This window comes from Rattus norvegicus, chromosome 9, assembly GCF_021556685.1.
Source record: "Rattus norvegicus strain SHRSP/BbbUtx chromosome 9, alternate assembly SHRSP_T2T, whole genome shotgun sequence".
Lineage (NCBI taxonomy): Eukaryota > Metazoa > Chordata > Mammalia > Rodentia > Muridae > Rattus > Rattus norvegicus.
Window position 1 is genome coordinate 28477933 of NC_141542.1, and position 19564 is coordinate 28497496.

Sequence of the window (19564 nt, forward strand, 5' to 3'; positions counted from 1 at the left end):
CTAGGGTGATAACAAGCCTGCCCAGTGAGGCCTGACAGAGACGAATGGTCTCTGCCTCTGTGGAAGGCCGCTGTGTGAAGCCTTGTTATTACACATGGGTGGGTTTGGGGAGGGCCTCTCCGGTCTGACCTGAAATGTCACTCACAGACAGGATGCTGGATCCTGTCCTTTCCTGAGGGAAGCCCAGGAGGCCAGCAGCGCCTGCTTCTCAAGAAGAAAAGGGAGTACTTAGCCACTAATGTTGGCTAATGGTCTTTGGATAACTTGGCTGATTCCATCTAAGGTCCCGGCCCTGATATTTTGTGGGAGAGGTCCCGACACAAGGACAGCTGTTACCCTCCTGGGCACTGTGCCATTCTCCCATCCATCCCTTCCTGTAGGAAAGCGGTCTATTCATGCTCTACCCTACCATGGGAGGGGAAAATTCCTGAAGTGGATGTGGGTCAGAGGCAGAGGGGGAAGGGAAGAGACCCACTGGGCTGGGAGCCAATTCTGGGGGCCCATGTCTTGGGCTTTCTCACTGAAGCAATGGTGACTTGTTCTGGGGGACCCAGGGAATCAAAGTAGCCTTTGGGGGCAAGAGAATGAAGATAAGTGTCTATAAAGGAATGGAGCAAGGCTGAAGTTGGGGGGCCTCGAGAGTGGGGACAACTGTTCATTGTTGTTGTTAGAACAGCTGGGCCTTTTGGTATTGAGAAGGGATCTTAGCTACACTGGAATTTGCTCTGCAGACCAGGCTTGCCTTAAACTCAGAGAGAACCACTTGCAGCTACTTCCAAAGTGCTAGGAGAAAAGATACGTGCTGCCATATTTGAAATCTACTTTTGAAGAGGAATCCTCTTCATCATCTGGCTGGCTACTTGTCACATTAGCTCTATGTCTTCCAAGGGCAGAGTGAAGCCCTTGGAATGGAATGCAAGAGGGGTGGAGGCAGGGACGGAATCTGGTCTCTTGGCAATAGCCAACCTCTGGTCACCCCTTGGTTGTCTGTCCCTTAGCATGGAGGAATCTGAAGGACTGGGGAGTGTAATTCACTGTGGACTGTTTGCTTAGTATACATCCATGCCACCAAGGATAGAGGGCAAGAGACAAGAGGGAGGGATGGAGAGGTCAGTCAGCATGGACCCATAACTGCCAAAGTGTCGCTAACATCCGAGTCTCTGATCCAGGCAGAGGTATATCTGCCTCCACCCTGGCCCTTCAACCCTGTCTGATCTTCCTGAACAAATGTCAGCCCTCCTAACTGGAGGCCTCAAGAAGCAATCAGGATAGATACCGGAGGACATGGGGCAGCAGTAAAGCTGCCTCAGAAGATGGAGGGGCCGGTAGCACCCTGCCGCAGTGTGCAGTGCAGAAGGGAACCTGTTCTGCACCCCCCTAGTTCAGAGGTCAACAGTTGGAGAAGAGAGAAGGTTTTCCAGCCAGCAGCCAGCAGCCAGCAGCTCATGGGAAGGCAGCAGTCCCTTCGCACCCTGCTGGTCTCCTCCCTCAGTCCTGCTGTGATCAGTCAGTCCCCTTTGTCCATTTTAGAAAGTAGAAGTGACACCCACAGTCAGGAGGGTTCGCTTAGTCTAATCTGCACATGGAAGAAGCCAAAGAAGCAGTGAGTGGTAGAGGGAAACTGGAGAGCCCCATCCCGGACTGCAGCTTTGATGGAGAGTGATCTATGTGCTCACTGCACAGGGCTTGGAGCTAGAACCCAGAGTGCCGGGAGAAGAGGCCTGTCTATGTCTTGGGCAAGCTGGCTCTCATCCTCACTCAGGTCTCAGAGGTCATGGCAGGGTCCTTTAGGTCACCTAAGGGTAGAGGAAGTACAGAGGGAGGGCGTTGAGAGGAAGAAGAGGCCCCGCCACAAGAGGGCATCAGGTGGCCTGAGTGTGGACGGGAGCGGGGGTGTGTGTGCCTAGGCCTGGGAGAAGAGAGGCCTCTGGAAGCCCAGTTCTCTAGGGAAGGACGGCCATGCTAGGCAGTTCTCTAGGGATGACCCGGAAGGATGGGCAGGGTACCCAGTCAGGAGTCTGTGCTTTCCGTTGGCCGTTTCTGAGATTTTACCAGAATCCCCTGTGAAGGCTCTGACCTAGGTGCAGTTGTGCTGGGGTGGCCGAGGAGAGGCTGTGGTCTACCTTCCAGTCAACATATATTCCGGACAGCAGTGGAGCCCAGGGCTTGCCTGGAGGGTCTTCGGAGTCCTGTGCAATGCCTCTCTCCCACGTCCGGTCCATTAGCCTGTGAGGTGAGCATCATCTCGTAGGGCACATTTCTTCCCAGGACCCTTCTGCATCCCTGGAGACTTATGCTCTAGGCCAGTGCTTCTTAGAGAAAAAGAAGTGACCACAGACTTTCCAGCCTCCCCTCCTTGACTTGTCATGAATGAAGCCCCTATTGCTGTGAGGCCGCCTTCCTACCCAGACCCTGCCAGGAAACACTGCACAGACGAGAGCACTCACTGAGCCAGAATTTAAAAATAATTATATTAATAATAAATATGTTAAGTTACATTTAAAACAATAAATAGAAAAATAAACTGATAAATAAAACCAACAGGTACAAAATGTCTCAAAACTCCAACCAAAAAGAAAAAAAAAAAAAAAAAAGGAAAGGAAAAGGAAACAGAAAGCACAGACACACGGACAGCTGACAGACTAGACAGACAGACATTAGGGAAGGGTGCGAAATGCAACCTTGAGAACCCTTCACAGTTTACACCGTGGCTCCATCCTCTCCTGCTCCCCCTCTTCTCCCCCCTCTCCCCAGACACTCGGTGGCTGACATCTTTGGGGACCCCAGCAGTGCAGGGTAGTGTCTTCTGCAAAGCAGCTGTGTGTCCTGGGCTGGTGGGTGAGGTGGAGTCTGCCCGCTGCAGGCAGAGGCAGGTGGAGGACCAGGTCTACAGAGGCAGGTCGGTGCTGTTGTGCCGAGTCTTCCTGACAGTGCCGTCATCTCGGGGCAGAGCCCTCTGCAGGTTGGACATGGCCACCGTTTTCTTGAGGTCAATCACGGCATAGGAGTCTGAGCTTCGAGCAGGGTGTGGGGTGGGCCCAGGAGCTCCAGATACCGAGGGGTTCTGGGGCCCCTTGGGATGGGCTGTGCCCCAGCCCTTGAGCTCCACCTGGATGTAGTTGAGCTGCCTTGGGGGCTCAGGGCCCGGCCGGCGGAAATCAAAGTTGAAGACCCTTGGGGAGCCTCGGCGGCGGGTCAGAGGGACCGGGAAGCTGCTGTGACTACGGGCGGAGGCTCGGGTGCTGGTGGGCTTCTGTAGCGGGGTTTCATCTTCCTCACCATCAGGGAAGCCATTTGAGGACGGGGTAAGCCCATCCTTGGAGTCCCCATCATCCCCAGCCTCCCCTCCCAGCTGTTGGACTTGGCTCTCCCACACAGGAGGAAGAGGGGGCAGGTTTTCATAGTGCAGCAGGGCAGCCCGACGGTGGGCCAGGCCACTCCACCCTCGCTCCTCTGGGCTCAGTCTCCAGCCAGCCCCTTGCTGCAGACCTCCACTGACATTCTCATAGGTGCATTTGGGCTGGGCTGGGCACTCGGAAGGGCCCTCGTTGTTGTTGTTGTGGAGGGGAGGGTCCTGCATGCTGGGGCAGAGGCTCTGGCACTTCATCACCTGTCGTCGAGCAGGCGTGGGGCCCAACACGAACTTGACCTGCCCTGGCTGCAGGAACACCTGTGGGTCCCGCTGGTCGGAGACCTGTGTCTGTGGTGGGAAGGGCACTCTGCCCTCAGGCAGTGGCTGCAGGCAGTGGCGACTCCTGCGGTCCTCTTCCCCGGTTGGTGTGTTGACATAGGTGTGAGACTGCAGGGGTAAAGAGGTTAAGTGAATCAGGTGGTTTCAAGGCCTGGGAGAATGGGGAGGGCAGAGGGACAGGACCAGAGAGGACAGGAAAAGAGCTAGAGTTTTTCCTGTGGCCTCCAACAAGCTGCCACCCCTGCTTGGGTAGAGGCAGGCTGTACACTGCATCAAGTCTCTTCTGTTCTCACAACCGTCCCTAGGCCCACCCCACCACATGTGCACCTGCTCATCCGAGGCAATGAGGGTCTGGGTGGACTCTTCCCCAGGCGACGGGTGTCGCAGACTGCTTGTGGAGGGTCGGCGCGGAGCAGAGGAGAACCGTGGGCCTTCTCCAGGGCAGCCAGGGAAGCCATTGGAGAAGCTGGAGACTGTGTAGCCTAGAGGTGGGTTCAGGGGAAGCAGCCAAGGTAAGGGGTATGGGAGCCAACTGACAGTCATTTGCAAACAAACACATGCACACATACTGGGGTGCCCTGCAACTCTTCCAGTGGCAAGCAAGAAGCTCTCACGGCCCCTTGTATGACTTACTGCCCTCCACTCCCCTGTACCTGTGCAGTCAAACCCTGCCCTGACTTCTGAAGCCGTCCCGAGGCTGACCTCACCTCCTATTTGCTCACATACTTACTAAACACTGACGGCACACCTGTCACCCCTGGACCATCCTATGACCAGGCAGGCTTTGCCAGGGAGCCCCAGGGAAACCTCACAAACACAGGGGACGTTTTAGCCCTTTCTGTCTCTCACAGACAGGCCAGGGAGTACAATGCTCAGGGCTATGTGGTCTGAGTCAGTGGTCCGTCAAGCACAGATCACAGGAACCTCCACACAAACATGAGCAGAGATGGTTGCGCCCGCAAGCCACAAGTGTACTTCGTATGTGATCCGGGCCAGGAGATGAAAGGAAGCAGAAAGCTTCAGACTGCTGTTTCTATGGCAACCCAACATCTTCCTGTCTGCTCCCCAACCATTAGTTGACCCAAGGCCCAGGACTCTGCAGCTCCAGCTTGAGTCACCCAACTAGCCCTGCCCAGGACTGCTCCATCCTCAGGAATGGCTCTGATGATGGAAGAACGTCCAGGAAGGCTGGCTCACCCCCACAGTCAGTCCCCTACCTGCTAGTGTGACTTGGGCCTCCCAGACTAGAGCTCATGTGTGTGTATGACAGGGTGCTGGGATGGGGTCTCCTCACCCGTGGGCTGGGAGGAGCCTCGAGGGAGGTCAAGCTCTTGTGGGTGGCTGTTCCGTGTGATGATGACCGGCTCTTCTGTCACATTGATGCTGTTACACTGCATGAGGTCCTGCAGCAGGTTGAAGATTTCCTCTGCCCTTGAGCACTTGAACGCAAAGATCCCTGGAGGAGGTGAAGAAGCAGTGAGGGCTCCCCCAGCCCTCTCTGGTACAGAAAGGTCAGCCAGCCAAAGGAAGGCCATGACCCTGACCTCCACTCTCACAAGGTTCCCTGAGCATTCTTCGCAGAGAGAGGCAGAGGTGCCCCAGAATCCCAGTGATACTGGAGGGGTGGGGGATAAGCCCCAGGCACCCAGTTCCCTACACTACCTTCTATTTTCCCAAGCCCCAGGACATTTGTTTTCATAAGGATAGGTGTCTTCTGGGGTTGGGGATTTAGCTCAGTGGTAGAGCGCTTGCCTAGCAAGCGCAAGGCCCTGGGTTCGGTCCCCAGCTCCGAAAAAAAGAACCAAAAAAAAAAAAAAAAGGATAGGTGTCTTCTGGGGAGGAGAGCCCACCATGGATAGAGCCCCCATCTTCCTGTCTCCTCACTTATGTCCCTCACAGAGCTTGGGGAGAGACACAGCAAGGCAGTCCGGTGCTTCTTCATGCGGTAGGCCTCTAAGCACTTCCAAGACCAGTCTGTCCCTAAAGTGGCAGGACTTGACTGAGCACATGGAACTCAATGGCTCTAAAGATGCCAGCCTGGGGCTCTGTAACACAGGCCTATGGGATAGCTTGTGCACACATCCACAGCAAACATAGATGTTACCAGGTATGGCACCACACACACAGTTGAGCATTAAGTGCAAGGCTAACCTGAGCTACCCATGAAAACCCTCTCTCAAAAAACCACGGTGTGTAAGGGGTTCCTAGCACACACAGAGCCCTGATTTACTCTCCAGCGCCACACCCACAGAATGATAGATACAGTTACATTGGGACATGGACAGTGAATATCACATCGCTGTTTTATATTGCTACCCATTAGCTCCAGCATAGGGTAATGGAATTTTGTAGAAACAGAATGAGAAAGGTGACAAATATGTAAAAGCTGGGCAAGATCAGAAGGACAGAAATGGTGGCACTGGTTGTAATCTTGAACTTGGGAGGTGAGAGAAGGATTCCCATGAACTTGGAGACCAGTCAGGACCACATATAACAAGACCATCTCAAAGGGGCGGGGCAGGGAGAGAAGGAGGAGGAAGACAAAGAGGGAAGGGAGGGAGAGGGGGGAGAAAGAAAGGAATGTGAGGTGGGGTGGGGTACAGCAAAAGCCTGGTGTTAGGGGAGAGACAGCTCTGTCTGCCTGCAGCACAATCCCAAGAAGGACTCCTTGTGCTGAGCATGTGTGGACCTAAGAAGCAAGTCCTAGGCCTCAAGCCCTAACCTCAAGCTCATGAGTAGCCTGCCAGCCCTGAGCTCCACTGCTCAGGTGACGGCAGACAAAGGTCAGGCTGTAGAAGGTTACACTGTATGCGAGAGACCCAAGTTCCCGCTGCCCAAATCTCTGTGCCAGCTTCTCAGCCGAGCTGCCAGCCTCCTGCCTGACTTCTCCTCCACTGTGCATGGAGCCCAGGGTGTAAGATCTGGCAGCTCAGGTTTTCCCTACTGCAGAGGCAGTAAGGACCCTGAAACCGTGGCAACAGTGGAAAGAGTTGTCTTTGCCATGTGGACTCTGGTCGAGGAGCACTGGCTCCTTCCATGGACTGTGTACCAAGTGTTCGCACCAAGGCATCTAGGGAGAACAGCAATGACTGAGGTGTGGAAGAGGACTGCTCTAGGTCCACGTAATTCCATAATAACACGCTCTAGGCCTTTGGCTGAGACCTTTCCCTGCTCTGAACAATAATGCCAAGGCCGATGCCTGCTGGTAGGGTGTTAGGGCCATTCTTCACTTCTGTAACAACCCAGGCCCTGTCCTGGAGGGCAGGGCTGTACTCACCCTGGCCTGTCTGACAGCGGCGGCCACTCTCAAAGGAGAAGAGATTGGAGTCGTAGCCATAGCGCCGCAGGCAGAGGTAGGGCCAGCGGACAGCTTCCTGCTGGTGCAGGTGCAGCACCAGCTCGCTCTGGGTCAGCTCCATCACCCCTGAGCCCAACTCCACCCCTTCATCATCCACATTTGTCACCTGTAGGGAGAAGTGACCAAGGTCAACAGAGAAGCTACGAAGTGTCTGCAAGGACCCTGAGACATGGGGACGCAGCATCATGAAGGGCTAGAGCTAGGAGACAGAGTTGCTCCTAGCTGTACCAAGAGATCCCTTGGTCACACAGAGCAGTGCCATGAGTCAGAGTTTTCAGGGGGTTGGGGGAAGTCTCTCCTATGAGCCTCAGCTCTGTTGTTTGCACAAACAGGAAAGAGGTCATCTGCTGACCTCCCAGGCCAGGTGGTTAACTGTCCAATGTTCAAGAACTTCCTGGGGCTTAACAGTGTGGAGGGGTTTAACTGTTAATTCAAAATCTAAAGTCTTGTTGACAGGCCCAAGGCAGAACAAATACAGCCAGCTTCCAACCCAGGAACTGTGCAAACTTGCTGAGTGTCCCTCTCCAGTTGGGCAGGAGAAACACAGGCCCAGAAAAACCCCAGTTGAGAGGAGATGGCGCCTCCTATGGGATGTAGGGAACTTAGGCTCACAAAACCCAGTGTTTCTTCTTGTGCTATGTGTGCTCTACTTAAAACATGATTCCTGGTAGTAAGAGAGGAGAGAGAGGGAGAGGGAGAGGGAGAATAAAAAATAAGAAACAAAGGTCAGGTTTTCCCTCTCACACTACCTCAGAGGCCAAGAGCAAGCATCAGGAGCCTTATTGGGCCCACAGCCACAGCCTGTCATCTTCCTTTCCCTAGAGACACAGGAAGCCTAACCTCAAGGGGACGTTGGGACTTGAGTGGACAGAGGGTCTGGGTACCTTGAACTTGGTAGGGTGGTTGTGTGGCACGCTGTCTCTGTCCAGGCAGCTACAGCAGCTCCCCATGGTGTCAGAGCAGCCTATCAGCCCTGGGGAAAGACAAGAGATGAACAGGTCACCAGCAGCCCTGCCAAGCTGCTCTGCTCTGTGCAGAATACTGCACTGTGAGCACGTCCTCTGTCCAACAGGCTGTGTGACACAGACACACCCTGAGGGGATTCTGTCTCAATCCATGGCCAAACACACTTGGGATAAACATTAATTCAAGTTAGAATGAGTTAAGGATTCCCGTAGGTGGGGGCAGGATGGTAAGCTTCTCAGAGGTTAACGTTCAATCTGGCCCCTGACAAGTACACAGGATTTTGACCCGTGAAGTGATATGGATGGAGTCTTGAGCAGGATAGATGTGAGGTGTTGGGAGTGGCTGCCTCAGTTGTGTGCTGGCCTGAGGTCTTCATCTGGATTCAGCAAACACAGGGTCACGTGGGCATCCCAGACACCATCTTGTCCCTCTCCTTTCCTCAGTTTTCACCTTACCCATTCCGCTCCAAACTTGTTCTCCCTTTCTTCCCTTGCCCCCACCCCAATATCCACCAGAAGTTACTATTTCCGATGTTCTCTTCAAGTGAGCTGTTGCTACATTGTGGTCTTAAGACATACTTCATGACTGGACACTGGGACTCACAGAGACTCTTCTGTTTCCCAGGCATTGGGAGCAAAGGTGCACACTGTATTTCTTCACTGAGAAAAACCCAAAATGCTGCAGCCCAGCATGTAGCTGTTCAGCGTAGATTCTTTACTTGGAGCCGACTCCCAACACTCTAAAGCTAAAACAACAAAAGACTGCACTTTCTTCCCAGAGGCCAGAAGCAGAGGTAAGAGACCTTAGCTAGCTTTTCCCTCAAGACACTGGTAATCGAATGACATGTCACAACCGACAGCTTTCTGCCTTAATAAGGAGAGGACAGCACTCAGGCCTTTGTGATCCAAGGGAATGAGAGATACGTGGAGAGATCCCAAATGGAGGTTTTGTGGTTGTTTTGGCTTTAACGCTGGAGATCTAACCTAGTGCTTCATACTTGCTAGGTAAGGGCTCTAAGGCTTCTAGGCCCCCGCCTGAAGTTTTAAGAGGTTCACTTTGCTGCAAAAAATAAAGATAGTAAGTAAGTAAATAAGGCAGTGGCTTATCCAGGAATGTCTGCTGTGTCTATAGAACCCCGAGCCACACAGAGGCCTATTCCCTACATTCCTCCCACATCGAGAAACTCTACAATGCCAGTACCTAAACCATAGGTCTTACCTCACCCAGGCCATCGGGGTGCTGACCGTGGGAGGGGCATGGGAAAGGGTCCCACTTTATTCCCCTTGTTCTTGGTGGGGTGTCATGGCAGAGTGTCTGCAGAGACTTCACCTGGATCCCTGGGGGTCACACCTGGGGCTCACCTAGCACAGGAGACAGAGACCACACATTAATGGAGACCTATTCTCAACCTCAGCTCTTCAGGAAATAGACTTGTTATCAGTGTAGCCCACCTGAACTTATCTGGTCTAGGCTCTAGTGGGTCAGAAGATTGTGGATAAAAAGGCCACAGATTCTCAGCCCTGAAAGGAACTTAGGACCAAAGACAATGAGTTCTGAGGAGTCTGGTACCTTCAGTTCACAGCCCTCAATGGAGCGCCCTCTGAATCCCGGTATATAAGCCTCTCAGAACATCACCTAGTTGTGAGGTGGTGACCCATAATTTTAATTCCAACACTCAGAGGGCAGAGGCAGAAGATGTCTGAGTTCAAGGCTAGCCTGGTCCACAGAGCCAAGGCTACACAGAAAACACTGTCCCAACTTCCCGTCCCCCACCCCCCCAAAAAAATCCCCAACCAAAACCAAAACCAAAACCCAAATACATCACCTGACCATTGCACAGAATTTTATCCCTATAAAAAGCTTTCTTTCTCAGAAGAACAATATAACAGTATGATTTGGGAAACCAACATTTTAGAATGTTTTGTTGTTATGATATATCGGGTGGGGGCGGAGGGGGGGGGTGTCATTCTCCCTCCACTATCTCTATTCGTGCCCCTGGGGGTTGTTGTTGTTTTGGGTTTTTTTTTTTTTTTTTTTTTGAGGAAACATCTATCAACTATGGGAGTTCTAGTTGAGGTAATTTCTAGAAGTAGTTATAAATAAAGCACTTCACATTTGAAAGCGGGACAGACTTTCTGTTCCTAGGGTCAGAAAGGTCCAATTATAACAAGAGGCAAAATTTCAGATTATCTGAGGCCTACCTAGGTAGATGAATCAACAAACCAGGACTCTGAAGAAAACCCTTGAAATCCCACCTTCCCTTTCCAGGAAAACAGTACTTCCCGGGGTCCCCCTCACAACTCTTAGGTAAAAGAACCCCTCTCTTGGTCTGGCTTATTCCTTGGAAGGAGGAAGCAGGCTGAAGGAAGTGTGCGCAGGCTAAAGGTAGGTAGTGGGGAAAAAAAAAAAAAAAAACCACCAAACATGGGGGTTTGTTTAAACTATCAACAGGGAGTTGGGAAGGGGTGTGAGGTCAAGAGCTACTGGATGCAGGATGGGAGAGGGATTACATCTTTCTGACAGCCCACTTGTTCTTTAAAATATTAAACACATTATCGGATGGTCCATTGAGGGGGATTATATTGGGTGGGATGGGGGAGGTTATGTCTGAGGTAGGTAGGGTTGGGTACAGGCACCAGATGGAGGTATGAGATCTGAAAATGTATACGAAGCCTTGTGAGAAGGTGGGCTGCAAGAAGCATGCAAAGGCTGGGTTTCAGGACCGCAGAAGCCTTTGGGCCATTGAGCAGAGAAGGAGGTGACTGTGGGCGTTTCAGAGGATTGGGAGCGTGAGGGGGTTCTGCGGGATCCCGAAGACCCGAAGGTGCAACTAGGGGGAGGGAAGAGGGTGGGGTCTGGGAAGCGAAAGGCAGAACTGGTAACAGGAGGTTTTTCTAGATACCCAGACGGAACGCGGAGGTTGCGGCCGCGCTCCGAGCCTGGATCCCCGCCCCCAGCCCCCGGTCCGCCGCTAGCCTGTCCGCTTAGGGCTTTCTAGGGTAGGAACGGAGACTGCGGCGCGGCACGACCGGGCCTCGGTAGAGCCGCCTGGTCCCCGCCCCGCTGCGCCCCGACTCACATCGCCCCGCGGCCCGGGCGGCGCCGGGCCCCGCTCCCGGGTCCCGCTGCAGCAGCCGCCGCCCGCCCGCAGCTAAGGCCTCCCAGCCCCGCCCCGCTCCGCGCCCGCGGGGTCGGAGGTCGCTGGCTGCACCAACGAGACGCTGCGAGCGGACCGACCCCAGCCGGGGCAACCGGCGCGCAGCCTAGAAGGTCCCTTTGGAGGACTTTGCAGTCCGGGACAGAGAGCATGCGCAGACGCCAGAGGGCGCTCGGGGCCGGTGACTAGGACTCCTGAGGGGCGTGGCCTGTCTGGAGAAGGGGCGCGGGGCGGGATAGGGCGGAGACAGAGGTAGGAGCAATCTCTCAAGCCGAAGAGAATCACGAAAGATAGCAAAGCGGATCTGAGGAGTCTGGACCAGACTCGGAATCCAGGAGGGGAAGTGGTGAGGGACCGACCACTGGGGACAAAGGGGAGGGCTGTAAAGGCCCGCAGAGGGGGCGGGGCTTAAGCCGGGGGTGGGCCGAGAGACAGTTCGCAGCTTGGCGGTACACGGGTGCCTGTGCCCTTCCTGTCCTGAGACCCACGAGCGCTTTCCTTGGTCTGAAGCACCTGCCTGGTTGGGACCGCTTGGGGGCGTGGCCGACGGCAGGTCTCTGCTGTACAGCGTTGTCGCTTAGCCACGCAGAGACCCTTTCGGAATCTTGATTCCCACTCGTAAACCTGCAGCTAGACAGAGACCCCCAAGAGAACTCGGTAAGCACACGTTGAGCCTCTGCCTTGCAGGTGGACCGGCCAAGTTCTAGGAAGAATTGGGGGCTATGCCTAGAGGCCACTTTGTGAAAGCCTACACTCCCCTCCCCTTTTCCTCTGATTCGGGGACACCTTCCCTTGTCTACTGCTCTCCAGCCTCTGGGGCCTCTCATCCTTCCACGAACCGGTGTTGTTTGGGGAAGGTCGACCCCCCCGAATCTAGTTGCACCTGAGGGGCTGGGGAGCCAGTGTTTGGCCTGTTCTTACCTGAAAGGAGAGAGGAAGGGAACTATGGGAGGAAACCAGAACGTTAGTAAGATGGGGTCTAATGGTAGCGGGAGGTGAATTAGAGTAGGGGACAGGAAGGATGTTGGGTAGAGGTGTGTTTTCTGATACTTGTTGCTGGACAGTTCCATGCAAACCAGAACTAATCTGGAAGAGAGTCCCAAGTCTTCTGGGGCCCCAGAACCTACCCCACACACAACCTTGTTGCATGGAGCTGAACCAGTGCTAAGGGGTGGGACTGTTTCTAGCCCTGAATGTGGATAGTTCATTCTGGCCACCTTCCACAGGAAACCTGGTGTGAGGGACAGAACAGGAAGGAAGCAGGTGGGTGTGGAGCGGGGAATAGGGAAGGGTGGCGCTGGGTATAGGAAGGGGCACTGAGGGAGTGCTTGGAGTTGGAAGGTACTCTAAACTGAGCCTGCTGGCCATCCCCAAAGCCCAGTGATTTACTGGCAGTCCTCCTAAGCCCTGCTGTCAGACTCCATCCCAGTTCGAGAATCGTCTCAGACACCGAATAAACATATAAGTTTGCCTTGGCTACCCCCACCCCACACAGCCCAACCCCTTCACCTAGAATCCGTGTACATCCTTGTTCTCCCCGGCTACTGTGTTTCTTCTTGTTCACTAGCCTGGGACCTCAGTGAGAGCAGGGCCCCTCTTTTCCCTACTTCAGTAGACACTGTGATCCCAAATAGACTGTGGCTAACTACACAGGTTGCACTGGGACTGTCCATTAAAATTACTGCTGTGAAGCTGGCTGTGGTGGTGCATGCCTTGGATCTCAGCCCTTTGGAGGTAGAGGCAGGAGGATCAGGAGTTCAAAGCCAGCCTTGGCTCTGAAACTCCCTCCCCACCCCCCCACACAAGCACACAGGTGATATAGCTCTTAGTGGAAGATAGCTTACCTGGTTGGTGAGAGGCTACAGGTTTCATCAGAGACAGAATGAATGAACAAAAGTTTCTTGTACCCTCGAGGGAGGAATTTAGACTAGGTGAGGAAACACTGGGTGCTAATTTGGGGGAATGGGCTATGTGTCACTTGAGAACTCAGGGAAGGGACTACTAGTGCAGTCCAGAGAATTTGAGGAGGCCTTTATCCAGGCCCCCAAATTCAGCTGAAAATGTGCAGACTGAGTGGGGCTTGGTAAGAAGGCAGGTCCTGGGGAGGGGTGCACTGAAGAACTAGGGAAGACTGAGGTGGGTAGGAGAGGTCCAACCTGCCCAGAGGCTCATGGGACAGCAACGTGGTTTCTTCTACTGTTGCCTTCTCTTCTAGTTCATCCCAGCTTTGTGAGACCCAAGAATTTGAACTTCACAAACCCAGTGGCTAAACCACCTGCCTTTGCCACCTCTCAGCTGTTTGGTCTTGGATATATATCACTGTTCTCTGAGCCCCAGTCTGGCCATCTGTAAAATGGGTACAATGCTACCTAAGCCACCTGGCTGTTGGCAAGGCTATGAGATGGTATTTGCGGGGTTGGGGATTTAGCTCAGTGGTAGAGCGCTTGCCTAGCCAGCGCAAGGCCCTGGGTTCGGTCCCCAGGTCCGAAAAAAAAAGAAAAAAAAAGAGAAAAAGAAAAAAAGAGATGGTGTTTGCAAAGCACTTTGGTTCACCTGGCATACTGCAAAAGCTTACTGAATGGGGTGTTCTTATTTTGTTTCTTTCAGGTGACTGTCACCAATGTCAGTTCAGAATTCTGACTGGTCCCTCCAACAGGACAATCCTATCTTCAGGGAGCCAGATCCACCAGTCAACACAGACAGTGATTCAGGCCACCGGCCAGTACAGGGCTATGGGGATATCTCTGTTCAGGTTGTAGGAGTCCCACTCTTTCTGAGACCATGGTGGTCTCGTCCTCTGGCCCTCATTCCCCTCCTGCCAAGTAGGAGGTAGTTTGCATTTCTCTATTAAAACAAAACCTTAGTCAGTCAGGTGTGACAGTGCACACCATTAGTTCCAGAACTCAGTGAGTACAAGGCCAGCCTGGTCTATATATGGAGTATCAAGTTCCAGGCGGGAGAGACGTGCATGTGTGTGTGCGTGTGCACATGCATGTGCGTGTGTGCGTGTGTGCACGTGTGTGTGAGTGTGTGTGCACCACCATACATGTGGAGGTCGGAGGACAACCTGTGGGAGCCAGTCCTCCTCTTCTACCATGTGGACCGTGGGGATCAGACTTAGGCTTGGCGGTGTGGCTTTACCTGCTGAGCCGTCTGTCTCCTGCTTTCTCCCCCTTTGAGCCAAGCTCTAGTCATGCAGCCCTGAAGCTTCAGTCCTACTTCCGCCTCCCAGTGGGCAGGATTATAGGAATGTACAGCCACTTTGTAGACCATTTCTCTTGTCAGGAGGAACTGGGGCTCTGACTTGAATACAGTGCCTCTCCTAGGTCTGGCTTGAGTTGTCAGACCAGATGAGAGGGACTTTGACCCCAGGGAATAACTGAATGGAGGTGGTGTTTGGGGGTTCCCTCCAGGCAGACCTCCGATCAGGAGTGGACCTACTGTTCCGGCTTAGTGAAGAACTGGAAGGCTTTCTCTCCAGGGGCAGAGCTTGGGAGTTGCTGCGGACTGGAAGAGAGGTGATAAGGGAAGAGAAAGCCTAGCCCCACCTCGTTTTCTCCTGTGTCCTTCCTCAGGCTCCTACGTCCTCGAGCTTGGGCCCACCTTGCCCGGATATCAGCCAAGCTTCAAACTGGCCTGGCTTTCGGACCCTCCTGCAGCAGCTTCCACCACAGGACAGTGATGTGGGTCTTCCCCCTCATCCCCTCTCCTTCTTCCCCCTCTCCCCACATGGTTAATACGTGGAAAGGCTCTTGGTCTAGAATTCAGGGGGTATGACTAGAAGGCCCAGCTCCGACACTAGCTTGAGTCTCCACACGTAATAACAGGTAGAGTGATGTCCCCTCTGTGTACCCCAGTGCCTACTCAGCTCAAGAGCAAATGGGAAAATGGACATGAACGGCATTTGAAATCAAGAATGGAATGCACAAATGTAGAAATATGATCCTTTAGCATTTATTGAGGCCCCACCATGTACAGCCTAAAGGCTTACACTTCACTAGGGGAGTCAAGGCAGTTATGAAGCAGAGAGAACACAGATCTGAAAAGCGGGGGTGAGATCTAGCTTCATGGGAATGGGAGCCAAGCTATCTGGTGACAGTACCAGGTGCTAAGGGACCGAGTGGTGGCCATTTCCATGAGCAGCACAGTGAACCAAAGGCACTTAAGTGCGTTCTCTTCCCTTTTCCGAGCACAAATGCCGTTCTCTCCCCCCAAGACTCTACCCCTCTGTGGCCCAGGAGCTAGGCCTTATAGAACTTTCCAGTCCTAGTGACATGCTACCCTGAGGCCTGGGTGCATGAGGATCTGTTTTGGCAGGAACGCTACTGTTTGGCCCTAGGGGAGGAGGAACTGGCCCAACTTCGACTTTTCTGTGCCCAGCGGAAGCAGAAATCTCTGGGACAGGGGGTGGCCCGTCTACTGCCTCCTAAGCTTGAAGGCCACACTTGTGAGAAGGTAGGGAGTCTGCCTCCCTTTTCCATTCCAGAGCCTTCCCCTTCCTCTACCCTTTGCTCTCTGGCTTCTGCAGAAGGGCCTTGGGGGACTTTAGTGGAGAAATGGTTTTAGGAGCAATGATTTGATAAACGGTAGAGAAAACTGGAAGCCAGGTTTTGGGGGGGATCGGTGGCCTTTCTGGTGGATAGGGGCCTGGGATACAATATGAGGTCAGACTGGGAGGTCAGACTGGGAGGTCAGGCTGAATGGAAAGGCCGTGAGAGGAGCTAAGAAGCTTCAGATTCTGACCATCTCGGTGCCGCCCCACCCCTCGCCTGGCAGTGCAAGAAGCTGCTGAACCCAGGGGAGTATGGAGTGTTCGCCGCCAGGGCCGGAGAGCGGTGCTGCTGGCACAGACCTTGTTTTGCCTGCCAGGCCTGTGGCCAGGCCCTGACAAACCTCATCTACTTCTACCACGATGGGCACCTGTACTGTGGCCGTCATCACGCAGAGCTGCTGCGACCTCGATGTCCGGCTTGTGACCAGGTAGAGCACTGAGAGGGGGCACTAGGGGAGTTCTTCCTTGGGGCCAGGAACAAAGGGACACAGAGCAGCTTCCTAGGCTGCAGGCTCACCAGAACTAGAACCAGCCAGGGCCACACCGTTCCTCTCTGTTCTCTTGAGCTATGTGGGACCTGTTGCCTTTATTTATGTCTGCCCTCCCCCATTGTGAGCAGAGGTCCTTAAATTAGTTTGGACTCAGAACGTTTCTGGAGTCTTGAACAGATGTTTATCTCGTCACTATGCCAGATGATCAGTGCTGTACTTGCCCAATGCTAGCAGGATCTTAACATCAACATGAAAGGCCGTATTGAACCATGGGATAGGAGTCAGGGAAGCTCTGGGGTCCAACTTCTGGCTGTGCCACCTGCTACGTGGAAGATCCGGCCTAAAGTGAATCACCCTCCCTGAATCCAAAAGTCACAAAGTACTTCAAATCAGAATGCCTGTGGGCATGGCGTTTATGGGTATAAGGCGTGGTTATTGCAAGGATGAGAGAATGGGTGAGTGAGTGAGTGAATGAATGAATGAATGAATGAATGAATGAACGAACGAACCGGTTTCCTCTTCCTCACCCAGCTGATCTTCTCCCAGCGCTGCACCGAGGCCGAGGGACGACACTGGCACGAGAACCACTTCTGCTGCCAAGACTGCGCAGAGCCCCTGGATGGGGGACGTTATGCCCTGCCGGGGGGTAGCCCGTGCTGCCCCAGCTGCTTTGCGAGACGCTACAGAAGTGGGGGCTCTAGCTCAATAGGGGCAGCGGAAGGACAGGCGTCCCTTGGTAATGGAGGGGATGGTGCAGATCTTAATGGGAGGGAGCAGCGGCTTGGGCTGAGCATGGAAGGGGGTAATCTCCCAGGCCAGAACCCCTCGCCCCATACCCACGCTGTCCTACAACAACCACTGCTCCAGCAACACCTCGTCCACCCACCGCAACCCCCAGACGCGAGCATTGGGGCCCGCAGTTCTCACCGCGCGTCCCTGGCCTGCGAGCTCCAAGGGCCTCTTGAACCCACCCGGCGGGGCTGCGGCGCCGGACTCGCTCCCAAGCGGGGGAGGCGGTCGCCCACTGGTGGACGGAGGCGGGGGCCCCTGGGGTAGACTGGCGGCAGCGGTGGCGCGCACGGCACAGCCTGGGGCGGGGCGGGAGGCCGCACGCAACCCTGGCCCGCCTCTTGCACAGAGATTTGGGGGCTCTGAGATGGGCATTTCTGATGGGTTTGGAACAGAAGGACCTGATCCAAGTGTCGGCTGGAACCGTGCCTCCTCGGATGACAAGATCACCTCCCGAGCTGCGCTTCCCTCTGCAGTGGCAATCCCGAGTGAGGCGTCCAAACAGCAGGATAGAAACAGCCCACAGACACCCAAAGAGGGCAGCCCCTGCCCCACCTGCTCCTCTTCCTCTGAGTCGGAACCCGAAGGCTATTTCTTCGGCCAGCGCCTTCCAGATCTCTGGAAGACCCCTGAAAACCTCCAAGCAGATGACAGAGGCATCTCCAGGAAGCATTGCGCTATTTGTTAGTGGCGCGGTCTGGAAATCGGGGTAGTGAGATTGTGGGGTGGGGAGTGGGGGATCTGTGAAGCGAGATAACAAGGCTGTGCTGTGTAAAAACCTGAGACTGAAGGCAGTCAGGCACGCGGGACAATCCCATTGGTACTGCACGCTCTTCTGACCTGAAGGACACTTTCTTGGGAGCACATCACTGCCATGAGCCTCCAGGGTGAGCTATCCCCTATCCCCAAAGACTGGGCTAGCCACACTGTCAGCACCTTGCTTAAACTAATGGAGTTGTAGCGCAGCACGGAAAACAGACCCCAGGCACTGGGAGGTGGGGCCGCGAGCTGGGGCTCCACCTCCGACCAAGCTTTCCAGCTCGATGGACTCCTGGAGGCGGTCCGGGCGGGCCTTCTCGTTCACTTATTACTCTGATCGGCGGAAGTGCGGGGTCGGAAGTTGCGCGATCGGCCTGCGCCGACTCGGTGCGACGCGCTGCCGGTACGGACGTGCTCGGTGCTGTTATGGCTTCCAGCGGTGTGACGGTGAGCGCCGCCGGCTCGGCCGGTGAGAACTCCGAGGTTCCAGACAACGTGGGAGACTGGCTTCGCGGCGTCTACCGCTTCGCCACCGATCGGAACGACTTCCGGAGGTAATCGAACCTGACCCCTCTCTGGTCCTCATAAACTTAAACTTGTATTTCCCTACTTAGTGAGTCTGGCATGCATCCCCAGGGGTTTTATCTCATTGAGAAGAGTGGTTTCGTGGTGGCAAAAGCCATCTATCACGTGGCTTTCAAGGTATGTCGCCCTGGGTTGCAACAATAGTTCAGCTGCCAGGCCTGAGGACATGAGTTCAATCCATGGGGCTGGTAGGTTGGAAAAGACCAACTAACTCCTCCGGGTTTGTACTGACCTGCACATATGCATTGTGTCACGTGCACGCGCGCGCACATACACAAATTAAAGTAATATTTTTTTTTGGTTCTTTTTTTTTTTTTTTTTGGAGCTGGGGACCGAACCCAGGGCCTTGCGCTTCCTAGGTAAGCGCTCTACCACTGAGCTAAATCCCCAGCCCCTAAAGTAATATTTTTAAGAAGTCACTCTGACCTAAAAAGCAGGGAAGGGGTTTCGGCGCATAAACAGATTTTAGCCCCAGCAGAGTGCTAAGTTGGCCTTTGCTTGTGTTAGAAGTAGATGTGAACTTAAAATTCTCATGTGCATATTAGGGGAACAAGCCACTGTATCGAGTGTCTGCACCTCACTCTCACGTGGTGCTGAGAGAAAACTTCCCGTGGTATGTCATTAGCTGCGTTAGACTCGAGGACAATATGTAGGGTTAATGAAATGTATTCTTTACTCAGGAACTTGATCCTCAATTTGGGACTCTTTGCTGCTGGAGTTTGGCTGGCCAGGAACTTGAGTGACATTGATTTGATGGCACCTCAGCCAGGGGTGTAGGCAGGTAAGCACGAAACTTTTCCTCTGCCTATTTCAGGAGTTCTAAAAGATGGAGACAGCAGTATGCTCTGTCAGCTATTCACAGGAAGGAGGGGAGATTCTCGGGGTAAAACTTTGCCCAAGGGTTTCTAGGTGAAAGCAGTTCTGTTCCTAACGCTGTTATCTGCTTGCAGAGAATGGACCTCCTGTGTATTCACACTTCCCAAAGACAGCCTACTGTCTGTGACCACCACAAGACACTACCCGAGTGGCAGCTAAAGTTGACTCCCTCTCCTTGCCTGACCCTCCCTCCCACCAGGCCCCAGCTTCAGCTGAAATGTTGCTTCTGCAGTTTTGTGTGCAGTTCCCAACTTTCTGCACAGGGCGATCTTTGTCCCTGTCCTGAAGAGTAGAAATGGTTCTTAGAAAAGATTTCAAATAAAGTCTGCACATCAAGACA

At 53.8% G+C, this 19564-nt stretch overlaps 3 protein-coding genes across 12 annotated transcripts; 2 read left to right on the forward strand and 1 right to left on the reverse strand.

Moving 5' to 3' along the window:
• Nucleotides 1-2452: 2452 nt before the first annotated feature.
• On the reverse strand, nucleotides 2453-11188 carry Frs3 (fibroblast growth factor receptor substrate 3). Its single transcript, NM_001017382.2, is given in 7 exon segments — nucleotides 2453-3799; nucleotides 4019-4173; nucleotides 4986-5147; nucleotides 6969-7155; nucleotides 7934-8022; nucleotides 9234-9376; nucleotides 11095-11188. Coding segments are annotated over 5 exon segments (1482 nt in total). The 5' UTR covers nucleotides 8000-8022; nucleotides 9234-9376; nucleotides 11095-11188; the 3' UTR covers nucleotides 2453-2887.
• A 229-nt stretch (nucleotides 11189-11417) lies between these two features.
• Prickle4 (prickle planar cell polarity protein 4) lies at nucleotides 11418-18287 on the forward strand. Of its 10 annotated transcripts, none has more exons than XM_087565779.1 (8): nucleotides 11418-11518; nucleotides 11683-11829; nucleotides 12399-12435; nucleotides 13780-13924; nucleotides 14748-14855; nucleotides 15490-15627; nucleotides 15949-16152; nucleotides 16747-17365. In XM_087565779.1, the coding sequence occupies exons 4-8, from the start codon at nucleotides 13793-13795 to the stop codon at nucleotides 17269-17271; spliced, it is 1107 nt and encodes a 368-aa protein (XP_087421905.1). In that variant the 5' UTR covers nucleotides 11418-11518; nucleotides 11683-11829; nucleotides 12399-12435; nucleotides 13780-13792; the 3' UTR covers nucleotides 17272-17365.
• Nucleotides 18171-19562, forward strand: Tomm6 (translocase of outer mitochondrial membrane 6). The gene is made up of 3 exons (NM_001399365.1): nucleotides 18171-18317; nucleotides 19029-19129; nucleotides 19299-19562. Exons 1-2 carry the CDS (start codon nucleotides 18190-18192, stop codon nucleotides 19123-19125), a joined length of 225 nt encoding a protein of 74 aa, NP_001386294.1. The 5' UTR covers nucleotides 18171-18189; the 3' UTR covers nucleotides 19126-19129; nucleotides 19299-19562.
• The last annotated feature ends 2 nt before the right edge of the window (nucleotides 19563-19564 follow it).